Source organism: Oreochromis aureus, linkage group 20 (genome assembly GCF_013358895.1).
Source record: "Oreochromis aureus strain Israel breed Guangdong linkage group 20, ZZ_aureus, whole genome shotgun sequence".
In the NCBI taxonomy this organism is placed as follows: Eukaryota; Metazoa; Chordata; class Actinopteri; order Cichliformes; family Cichlidae; genus Oreochromis; species Oreochromis aureus.
The window spans coordinates 1,301,769-1,314,362 of NC_052961.1; the positions used below are offsets into that span (position 1 = coordinate 1,301,769).

Sequence of the window (12,594 nt, forward strand, 5' to 3'; positions counted from 1 at the left end):
AGTCACAGAGGCCACGCCCCTAACAACTTAACGAGATGAGTTCCTGCACAGATGTTGGGGTGAAACTATAAACAGAGACAAACTGCATGAGTGGGTGTGATTTCACACTGAAATATATCCATATATGATTAAAATGTCATTTTAATGATAAATGGAAAAATGACCGACTGAACCTTTAACTGTTGTGAAGGATGTGGGACGGCGAGCGCCTGAGACTGGTCAGCACACAGCGGCGGTGTTCATCCTTCGTTAGACCCGGTCCTTGCATACGTGCACACAGCGTCTCTATGCTCGATCACTGTAAATGCACCGTTATTGATAATAATAATGAAACAATGGCTTCAGTCCTCGTCCTCTCCAGGCCGCATGAAACGAACGACCTGATGTTGCTTCGTTACACCTGTCACAGCGTGGGCGGGGCCTCAGGGATGGCGCAGCGGCCGATGTTTCACCTGTGTTACATGTTTCTGCGACACGACTGGATAAAATCATTTCTGGTCAGTTTTTAACTGGCAGCTCTCGATTTTTCCTTCTGTGCTTTAGTAATTATGAAAGACCAACCCCCAACCTATCTCCCACCCACCCACACACCCACACACACACCCACCCACACACACACACACACACCCCTCCTCCCAAAACTAATGAAATGTCTTTCCTCCTGAGGTAGCTGAAATAATGGGTGAAGACGGGGAAAGGGGGAGACCATAAATGATAATGAAGTACCTCATTCTCCTTTTTAATTCTTTCCTCCCCCTCCAACCACCTCCTCTCCACCCCTCCTCCCATCTTCACCCCCCTCCTCCGTCCCACCATCTACAAATTTTCTCATTTTTATTTCCACCTCCAGAGCCACCGCCCTGCCATCCCTCCATCCTCCTCCTCACCCATTTCTACATTGTCTGCAGTAGCACCCCCCCACCCACCCACCCCTGCCAGGAAGCATCCTGGGTAATTTCCTCCTCTTATTGAATTGGGATGGGGGGGTGGATGGAGGAAAGATAAAGGGCTGGGCAGATGAACGGAGGCTTGGGATGAGTGCTAATGGAGCTGCTGGAGGATTCACACATCTCAAATATGCAGTCCCTCATCCTCCTCCTCCTCCGTCTTCTTGTTTCGTCTCTGGGGTAAAACTACAAATGCCCCCCTCCCCTCCTCACCCTCTCTCACTCACACTCATAAGAACGAGCCTGACAAAAGACTGCGACCTTCTTCTATTTTTATGTAAGAATGCTATTCAGCTGTTCAGACGCACACACACACACACACACACACACACACACACACACACACACACACACACACACAGTGTGAACCTGATGCTCCCTCCTGTCCTATGTTATTTCTATAGGTGAGTGACTCATTGCTCCTCTATTCCTGTCTGTACTTCTGTTCCTCTGGGCCCAACACTATAATCACAGTCTCATCCTGCCACACAGACACACACACACACACACACACACACACACACACACACACACACACACACACACACACACACACAGACACACTGTCTGTTAAAACTTAACTCTTCCTGTGTCGCTGTCGCTCTGAGGTTGTGTAGATGTTTGCGGCAGTTTTATTGGCATATAAATAAGAAATAACAGGAAATGTGTGCAGAGGTTAGGGCAGCTTTACACCAGCAGGGGGCGACACCTGATCTCAGTAAACCTGATGTGTCGCTGGCTTCATGTCCACACTCACACAAAGAGAAACATGCGTGCAGCTCTGCGTGCAGAAAGCGTGCCGCCTTTGTGCACTGGTCAGCTGATGTCGTCACAAAGATTTCAGCAATAAGTCGGCGCTACCACGGAGACAGTCTGGCAATCACCTGCAATCTGTTGTTCACATTAACTCCTCCCATTCACGGGTTTAAAACTGACCGGTGACACGAAGCTGCAGGACGGCGAGTTACCTGCAGAATGACACGGGAACACGAGCAGCTGGGAACCAGACGATACGAGATGCATCGCAGACACGTTACGCTCAAAGACATCAGCGCGATGATGCACCTGAGTGACTGCAGGCCAATCAGACTGGCTGTGCCGGTGTTGCGCCTCCAGCTTACTGAATCCAAATAAATTCCATGCAATAGCTGCAAAAACTCCAGTTTCTCCCAGTCACATGATCGTTTTGGAAAGTATGTCCAAAAGGAGCTGCAGCTAACAGCTACGTTCAGCATCCACACAGCGGTCACCTCCATGAGTGAAGCACTGAACACTGCCGTGTCAGGGTGGGCTTTTTTAAGCAGTTTGTGGATTTTAGTGGAATAAGTGAGTTTTTAGTCGGAAGCCAACAAGAAATGCTGCACTGGCTGTGGAAGCCTGAGAGCTCATTAAAAATCGTCTCCATGACCGACACGCAGGCACAGACGCTGATTATCGGCAAACAGCTTCAGATATCGGAGCTGATATTGATCGTGGACCCAGATCACATCGAACTCGAACGGCTGGAGGCGCAAAACAGAAGCGGCGTATTTTTATTGATCGCAGGCCGATGCACGGCTGCAGATTGATGCGCGCCTGTTTATGCTGAAGCATTTACATTTCTTACTTTGCTCCCAAACTTCTGAAGCACGGACCAATAATTAGCCGCCATCTGAGGGTCAAACTCACAGCGACTCCCCACAAGCCCAAGCGCTCCTCCTTCAACGAGGCTGCTGTCACACGGCAGAGTGCAGCAGAGGTCAAAGGTCAAAGGTTTGTAAAAGGAAAAAGTCAGAAAGTTTTTTAAAGCTGCAGCTGGAGAACGATGCTGAGCGTAACCAAAGCAACAAACATGTTTGCATGAGCTCGATAATGAGGCGCCACAAACCAGTGAAACGCCTCTGACATCACCACGCAGACCAGAGAGAAGCAGGAAGAGTGTGCGTGCATGTGTGTGTGCGTGCATGTGTGTGTGTGCATGTGTGCGTGCGTGCATGTGTGTGCGTGTGCGTCCGTGTGTGTGTGTGTGTGGCATTGAGTGTGTGTGTGCGTGTGTGCGTGCGTGCGTGTGTGGCATTGAGTCTGTGTGTGTGTGTGCGCATGTGTGCGTGTGTGTGTGCGTGCAGCATTGAGTGTGTGTGTTTCTCTCTCCTGAGCTAATTAACTCGACGCTCAGAGGCCGGCTTAATTGAAAAGGCTCAACCTTCGATTCCCCCACCCTTATCTTCCCCCACACACACACACACACACGTGAACTATATGACTGACAGCGAGTGTGTGGTATTGATAGACGTGTTGGAACAATGTGGAATGAAGCAGTCGCAGCCCCCACCAGCCGAAGGATGAAGCTGATGATGGAGCTCCACCCAGTCAAGTTTCCTGACTGTGGAAGTGCTCTTCATCATTCAGCAGGACCGTCGAATCCAAAATATCGACTCTACGCTGAAATATGATCAGAAACCTTGAGCCGAATGACTGGGATTAGTCTGGACCGCTGCAGAGCTCCATTCCACTTTCACGCCAAAGTGACCATTAACCATTCAATGTCCTCCAGGTCACCCAGCAACACACCTGCAGTTAGAGGCGGGGTTTGTTTAACCATGTGAAAGAGTCTGATTAAGTTTTTACAGCAGGTGTAAAGGTCGACATGCGGAGGGGAAATAACAGAAGTCAGGACGGCGCAGACAGACACACAGGAAGCTGACAGAGCCGCAGGATGTGATGCAACCCGATAAAACCAGAACAGCCGGAGAGGAGATGAGGCATGAGATCGTGCAGACGCTCTTCAGCGACCGCTGTCCTGCTGCACGTTAGCACACCGTCAAACTTTCAGGGCCCAATCAGCAGGTTCAGCCTCTGATGACAATGCTTCCTTGCAGAAATGCGCCGGAGGCCGGGCCGCACCGACGCCGTCTGATCACGAACACAAACCTGTCTCATGCTTAACGAAGAGCGTGGTGGCTGCACTGACCTCAGCGAACGCACACTCACACTCTCGTCTCATTACGGAGCTTTAATAGCAGCGCAGGACGATGTGTGGGAGGTGTGTTCCTGCGGAGGGATCGGCGCTCCTCCTGGTTTCCTCCCACACGCCGTCACACACGCTTGACCTCCGGACTTCCTGTCTAACATCTCCTCTCACGCACGCAAACACACCACTGTCACATACCTTAGTGCTGCTGATGCTCTGCAGCTTCATCTGCTTCATGTAGGTGGTGGTGAGAGGCACGTTGTAGTCGATGACCTCTGACACCTGAGGGCTCGGCCTGTCGTTCTCTGTAGAGGAGATGAGGAGAAGCCATTAGGAGGCACGCAGCATCACCGAGAGACGAGGAGCTCGTCCTGCTCCGATATCTGTTCCTGTGCTTCTAACAGCGAGCTCAGTGTGTTTTTTACACGCTTGGGTCTGGATGATGTCATAGAAATCAGAAGGAAGCTGTGTTAAAGGGGGAGGAGCTAGAGCAGCTTGTTTTAGTTAGAGGATCAGGCTCAGTGTGAGAAAAAGAAGGATTATTTTGGACTGGGAGTCATGCAAAGCTGCTATCTGAGAGTCCGGGGGTAAAGACACCCAGGGCCGATTAAAGCAGCCGAAGAAGAAGTGAGAGAGTGAGTTTGTAATGTTTCACTGCACCCAGCAGCATCGCCCTCACATCTCCTCCAGCCGTGCTCGCAGTCATTCAGGACGTGTCTAACACCTGGAGGCATGAACAGAGATCATAACGGGATCATCAGCAGGACCATCCTGACTGACTGGTGGGACAAAGCAGCTGTGTTTCATGTAGAAAGCAGAGCTCCTGGCTCCTCTGTCAGAATCACTTTATAGGAGCTCATCAAACTTTGTTGACTCGTCCTGAGACGTCAGCAGCTTTGCAGTGACATCAGCGTTTGGCGCCGTGAGAATGATGGCGGGGTCACCGATCAGCGATCAAACATCTGTTATAACATCTCCAATCAGCCGTGATGCTCGGGTCGACACCTCGCCTGAAGCAGAGGCGCATCTACACTGGGGGTACAGCGGCCGCCATTTTTAAAACAGTTCAGAGTTCAGATATTTGCATTTTACTGATTTACTGTCGATCTATAATCTCTGTGTCAGAGCCGGCGTCACCGTAACCTGACATTCATCTCTCTCTCTCTCACACACACACACACACACACACACACACACACACACACACACACACACACACACACCTTTATGTCGTGTGTTTAGTGACTCCCACTAAAGTTCAGCTGTGAATTATTTAATGCAATTAATCAGTGCAGAGCGGGACGCAGTTAATTGACACTGACAGCAGCAGGACCACCGTGTGTGTGTGTGTGTGTGTGTGTGTGTGTGTGTGTGTGTGTGTGAGTGTGTGTCGCCCCTGCCAGGCAGGAAGGCAATTAGCTGTTTTCCCTCACTGAGAGGCATCCAATGGCAGACACCCTCCGTGTGTGTGTGTGTGTGTGTGTGTGTGTGTGTGTGTGTGTGTGTGTGTGTCTGTTGGGATTCACAGGTCTTGCTCTGACAATCAGTTGGACGCTCCGACTGTCGGGAAGTTTTTACCGCAGAGAAACTCGATCGGTAAAACGTGTTGTGATGGCGGCAGTTTGTTCATCGAATTCAGGAACCCGTCAGGACTCCTCTTCAGACCCCCCTCCACCCCCACCCCCACCCCACTCCTCTTCACCCCACTCCTCCCCAGACTCTGTGGAAAATGAGCGTTTCCAGGCCCATTTTCTTTGTTAAAGCCATTAATTAGGCTAATTGAGGAGAGAGACGGGACAATCCAACGACTCCTCGATTTAATGAGGGATGAGAAGACGGCAGAAGGGGAAAAATGGGGGAAGGGATGGAGGAAGGGTGAAGGGAGGGATGGTGGGATGGGACAAGAAGCCGGCAGCAGTGGGGGAGGATAGAAGAGCTCGATGGATGGATGGATGGTTGGAAGGATGGATGGTTGGATGGATGGATGGATGGTTGGAAGGATGGATGGTTGGTTGGATGGATGGATGGATGGATGGATGGATGGATGGATGGATGGATGGATGGATGGATGGTAGATGGATGGATGGTTGGATGGATGGATGGATGGATGGATGGATGGTAGATGGATGGTTGGATGGATGGATGGTAGATGGATGGATGGATGGATGGATGGTTGGATGGATGGATGGTAGATGGATGGATGGTTGGATGGATGGATAGATGGATGGATGGATGGATGGATGGATGGATGGATGGATGGATGGATGGTTGGATGGATGGATGGATGGATGGATGGATGGATGGATGGATGGATGGATGGATGGATGGATGGATAGATGGATGGATGGATGGTAGATGGATGGATGGATGGATGGATGGATGGATGGATGGATGGATGGATGGATGGATGGATGGATGGATGGATGGATGGATGGATGGATGGATGATAGATGGATGGATGGATGGATAGTTGGATGGATGGATGGTAGATGGATGGATGGATGGTAGATGGATGGATGGATGGATGGATGGATGGATGGATGGATGGATGGATGGATGGATAGTTGGATGGATGGATGGTAGATGGATGGATGGATGGATGGATGGATGGATAGTTGGATGGATGGATGGTAGATGGATGGATGGATGGATGGATGGATGCAGCACGCACATGATCAGGTCACTGCTGCAGAAGCATTCAGTGCTTTAAAACGTGTGTGTCTATGAGCGCACAGGTGAGCTTCAGAGGTTTAAAGTTTGAACAGAGACAGAAAAGATGCTCCTGCTGATGGACGCTTCATCTGTGCACTACTTTGACACGCTCGGGTGTTTCTGTGTTCCCGTGCGCACTCTGGTGTTTTGTATTTTAGCGGTGTGAGGCTGATCTAAGTGGGACGTCGCTGTGCTGCCACGCTGACGACAAACATCCTAAATCTTTAACCAGCTGCTGCGTTACAGCGTCTGCTGAGGAAGGTGAAGCTGCTCTGTGTTTATTCACACAACAGACGCTGAAGGCTGGAGGCGGCTGGCCGCGCACAGAATGCGAGGAATGTGGACGTCTGGGTTTCTCTGCGGACTTCTCGGCCTCGACCGTCTCATCTCTTTCGTTTTTCGTCTCTGAACCGAAGCAGTAAAAGTCAGACGGTGTCACGATTTTTCCCTGCAGCACAACAATGTTTTTAACGTGAGCGTTCCCATTGTGAAGCGGCTCCAGCTCCGTTTGCTCTTTACACCTCGCTGTTTGCATTAAATTGGCTTTGTGGTGAGAAGAAAGATTTCCTGCAGGCATGCAGCGCTGCGAGGAGCAGCGAGAATCTCACAGTGTTTGTTTTTATGTCTAATTGTGTTTGTCGGGCGGCTGCAGAGGCTTCAGAGCTGCCATGAGCAGCTCCTCATCAGCGTGACGGACAGGCGGCTGCTTTTCAAACTCGTTACATTTCCCTCATTTCTCAGAGACTGTGTCGGCACAGGACGACAAATCTGTAACGCGGTGCACAGTACGGGGCTCAAACACGACCTTTCCCCGAGCATCGTCCAGGCCTCATCCTCCCGTGCTCCTGTGTTTAAGCTCTGCAGCTCAAACACAGGTGAGAGGCCCGTTTGTACCTTTGCAGTCCTGCGCGGTGGTGCTGATGTGCATCCTCTTCTGACACTCGCCGCAGCTCATCAGGAAGCGAGTCACCGCCTCTCTGGGCAGGAAGGCATACGTCTCCGCTATCTGAGGGAGAGAACAGAGACAGAGAGGAAGAGGATGTTCAGTCAGACTCAGCTCTTCATCGAGTGTCTGAGATCAGGGAAAACGCGTCCACGTGTCGCTATGTTTCATCGGTCTCTGTCATCGTGCGTTCACTTTTGTTTCGTTAGCGACGTGTTTTTGTCAGAAAACAAAGATGGCAGACCAAAACTTTAATAAATGAAACAAACGCTGCCATTGACCTTCGGGCGACCGTCACCTGGTGGGAGGCGACCCGTCTCCGGGCAATCGCCATGCCGCTGCAGTCGATTTGAGTTTGTCTGTACCCACGAGCACGGCACGGCTCTCTGCAACAGCTGACCCAACTCAGCTGGTGACATTTCAGAATAAAAGCGAGGCTGCTGAGCGTCTGTTACACCGTTACGACAGTTCTGGTCACGCTGCGGTCTCCGACCTTTTTAGCCAATAAGTGTGTGATATCACCTTCTGACCCGCCCCTCAACCATCACGACTGCTTCTTAACACTAACCTGGGGACAGCTTCATAACAGGACGTCCCTCACTGGGAGTGACATCACTCACCGGGAGTGACATCACTGACAGCTGACACCATAAACTCTGTTATCAGCAGAAGAATCAAACGCCATCGGACACGTCGGCGAACCAAGGCGCAGAAATGACTCTACAGGTATGCTTCATCATCATCATCATCATATTATTCATTCTTCGTCTTTAAATAAAAGTGAGAAAATAAAGTTGAATAAAATGAAATGTTTGCGTTTGATTATTACACCAAAAATAGAATCTGTCCAACTTTGTAAAAGAGTGAAAGAAAAACTTTCCACACGACGACGTCGAAGACGCGAGGTCGATGAACGTGTGGGAGGAAATCAAACATTTATTCAGGAAAAGGAGCACGGAGGAGGAGGAGGAGGAGGAGGGGGAGGGGGAGGAGGAATTGAATGGGGGTTGCTGTGCAGCACGTGTGTGTGATGAAGTAAATGTCACTCACACACACACACTGGGCTTTGTGGCATTATAAGGCTCTCCTGTGTTTACTCGATGGGTGGAAGTTAATGTGCATGAGGCAGAAGAAGCAGCTGAAGATGGCTGATGAAGATGAACGAATAAAGGATGAGGAGACGAAACGAAGAAGGAAGAAATCTGTTCCAGCCTCTCCTGCACTGCAGCAGATTCACCAGCAGAGGGCAGTGTCAGCAGCTGAGACTGGTCTCTGAGGCATGTCAGCCTCCTGCAGCAGCTGAGACTCTGCAGGCTTCATGGTGTCAGAGTTTAACGCTCAGAGAACCACAGCGAATAAAAATGAAAGAGAAATAGGAAGTCCTCAGCACGCAGAGCCCAGTTCACGCGCTGTGAAACAGGTCTGGATGCACGTGCAGGACGCAGTCACAAAGTCTGACTTCCACCCTGAAACTGCCCATCACAGCTTCTTCTCTCAGATTACTCCTACCCTCAGCCCCCGCGCCTCATCAGGAGCATCTGTTCAAAGATCTTCAGCCAACTCATCTCATGTATTCCCTCAGCTTTGATCACTTGTTGTCAGCCTCAGCTTCATATTAAGAACTCATCATTCGTCTTTTGCTTCCAGCTGCTTCATGGTGCTCACCGATCATCCTCATTTATCCGCAGCTTCATTTTCAGTCGTACCTTTAACTTCAAGTTTTTATTCTCAGTTTGACCTTTAGCCAGGTAACACTGACAGCTGGACACCAGTTACCTCAATTCAATTCAATTTTATTTATATAGCGCCAAATCACAACAACAGTCGCCTCAAGTTACCTGAGATGATGTTGACAAAAGTGGGAAAATATCATCAAACTGTCCAGATACTACTGTGCGTATGTGTGTACGTGTATCTCCTGACACACAATGACCCCCATCCCTGTGGGGCCGTGTATATTTGTACATGTGACAGGTCAGCTGAGCATCGACCGACGACTGCGTTTGCACGTTTCAGTGTGTGAACGCTGGGAGTTTTAATGCTCAGCAAACATTTTTAATCTTCCTGGTGCTGCTGAGCTGATTATTGATCAAGTGACTGAAATAAGCCGCAGACGAGAAAAGACGCGTTCTGTGAAGAACTGGGCGGTCAGACTAAAGCAGGTATCTGATCACACAGGTGTGACACACACACTCGTCACTGCCTACCCGATAATCCCGTACGCTCCTCACAGATCTTACTGCTCGCTGCGTCCATGTTCAGCTCCTGGAGCTGTATGTGGAGGTGCCCTTGTGTCGATACCGAACCCCAAAAACCATCAGGTCACCTGGTACAGCACAGAGGTGCAGCGGGCGCCTCACAATGAGAAGGTCCGTGTTTGAGCCCCGTCAGGCTGCTGCGATGCAGAGGACGAGCAGCCTGTGCCAGCCTGATAGAGCTGAGGAGAAAGGAGCCTTCGACCACACACACATGAAATAGTTTGAATAAACCGCCACCTCCCTGTACCAACAGCGGGCGGCCAGAAGGGTCAGCGGCGAGCGACCTGCACAGCAGTGCGCAGCCACGACGCCTTATCGACTCAGTGATCTTTTTATTTGGACCAAAGAAGCTCTGACGAAGCTTCAAAATCAGAGATTTGACTCGTTTATAGCCAAAAACAAAAACCTCGGAGCTGTGAGTAAATTCTGCCTTGTGTGTGCGCGCTCTGAGGCGGACGTGCACCGGGCCGCAGCGAAGCTGCCGGGTTAGCGTCAGAAACTGAAAGCAGACAGTTGCAGGGCTCTGCTCTCTGCCCCGAGACACTCAAAGAGGAATGAAGCCCAAAGAAGAGGAAGAGAGACGGAGAGAGAGGAGCTCGGGTGAAGCAACAGACAGCACGAGTTGTGAAAGAGAGAAACGGCGAGCAGGGCAGAGGTGGGAGGGTGGTGCGAGGCGTAAAGACCACAGAGAGCCACAGAGGACAGGAAGCTGGCAGCGCCGCGCTCACAGCTTTGTAGGTCTTCTTCTGGCCGGCGTGCTTCGGTGCTTTGCCGGGGTCGCTGCTGATCTCCACGTGCATGGCGTAGATGATGTCGAAGAAGTCCTCCACCACCGCCACACGCTTCAGGGACGAGTCCACCGCCGAAACGCCGTCCGCACACTGCAGGGACACAGAGACAGATTCTCAGTTCATTCACACTTTTTGACCTTTGACCTAAAGCTTCACAGACGAGAGGAGACGAGGGCGGAGGCAGACGCCCGCATCACGCCGCCATCAGCTCTGTGAGCTTTCACAACACCTGGTAAACATTCAAGAGGACAACATAAAGAAATGTTTTACACAACATGAACGAAATGTTACAGATACCAAAGAAATCCATCACTTTAAGAACAAACGTGACCCCTGGAGGGTCAGCTCTGAATTTCAGGAATAAAAACAAAAGACTGGTGAAGAAATCAACCGATCAATCAATCGATCAATAACCAGCTTTACAGATATGAAGGCAGGAGGTCTGCCAACCATTGAACTGATGAGAAAAATCCCTGAATTTATTACAGAACACTGGCTTCATTCCTCTAATCACTTTGATTGATCTGAAGACTGTTTTTAATGTAATCCACCTCAGCTGGTCAGAAAGTCGATAACGAGGTTTAAACATTTATTCCTTTTTCTTTGGTTACATAAAAGTCTCCAAAAGCTGATTCTGTTCATCTGTGTTCAGAGGGAGAAACGTTTCATCATCATCAGGTGACTTCTTCAGTCTCAGCTGACTGCAGGTTTCAACCTTATAAACAGGACATTTGCATAATGACTGAAACCAGCCCAGTGAAGGAACAATGGGCTGGGAGGTCAGTTCCTTCATCTTAATTATGCAAATTCTCATTTGTCAACAACCACTGATCAATGGCCATGAGTCCCATTCACAGAGAGTTGGGGAATGGCTGCAATCACAGCATTGTAAGATGGTGACAGATGTACCCTTAGGCCCCCTCCTCCATTCAGAGATGGTCTTTCCCTTTTCACGTAAATGGCCTCCTTGACTCCGCGCTCAAACCAGCGTTCCTCCCTGTCCAGGATGTGTACATCCTCATCCTCTGTTTATAAGATTGGGGAAACCTGCAGTCAGCTGAGACCAGAGGTGGGTAGTAACGAGCTACATTTACTCCGTTACATTTACTTGAGTAAGTTTTTGAAAAAAATGTACTTTTTAAGTACCTTTTTTGCACGATACTTTTTACTTTTACTTGAGTACATTTATGAAGAAGAAACGGTACTTTTACTCCGCTACATTTGCAAAATTCGACTCGTTACTTTAAAAAAAAAAGATAGTTTAACACATTAGATAACATGCCGTCAGTGGAGTTTCCGGTAACTTGTTTTTTTTTTTACCAATGAGACGTGGCCATACAGTCACATGACCAGTTTGAAACCGTGGCGGGCAGAGCGCCCAAGCGTTTCAAAGTAGCGACACACGGAAAGAAGAAATATGATGGCAGAGTCTACGCTAGAGCTGAAGAGGATGAACACCTTTGGCCTCACATACAAAGAATGTTTCGCTTAAAACAGCACAAAAGAACAGCTGTGTCTGCAGTGTCGGTGTCTTCAGTCAGAGCCAAAACAAACCAACTTTTCAGTGTGAAACAACTCAACTCGTGTGACCTGAGGAAACGGTAAGTTTTCTCTAAATATCTTTTAGCTGTGGTTAGCTGGATGTCGGTCTTATGTTACAGCAGCTGTGTCGAGCTCGAGCTGCGAGTCATATTTCCGGCCCTACGTTGTAGTGAGATAAGTTTGTGGGTGTTTTGTGCAGCTTCAGCTGTCTTTTAACTGCTCAGCTGGTTAGCTAGCGTGAGCTATAAGCTAACAGCTAGCCTGGTTAATGACGCTGGAGTTCAACGCACATGCAAACAGCTCGTCTCTACTGCTTTAACTGTTAAAACAGAAGGCAATACTGCGGCTGACAGGGTTTATTATGTGAAACAGCAGCTTGTTTAGTTTAAACAGTCTGCATTAAGCTGGGCAAACACTGCGATTTTTTTCAGTCGTTATTATTCCTGCTCTC

The 12,594-nt window shown here is 49.5% G+C and overlaps 1 protein-coding gene across 1 annotated transcript in view; it reads right to left on the reverse strand.

Moving 5' to 3' along the window:
• LOC116328013 (nucleolar protein 4-like) overlaps positions 1-12,594 on the reverse strand; it is a 113,902-nt gene that overhangs the window by 76,896 nt on the left and 24,412 nt on the right. Inside the window, exons 2-4 of the mRNA XM_039604481.1 lie at positions 10,539-10,691; positions 7,504-7,615; positions 4,096-4,202 (exon numbers count right to left, since the gene is read on the reverse strand). Coding sequence (XP_039460415.1) covers positions 4,096-4,202; positions 7,504-7,615; positions 10,539-10,691 — 372 coding nt within the window. The remainder of the gene's footprint in view (positions 1-4,095; positions 4,203-7,503; positions 7,616-10,538; positions 10,692-12,594) is intronic.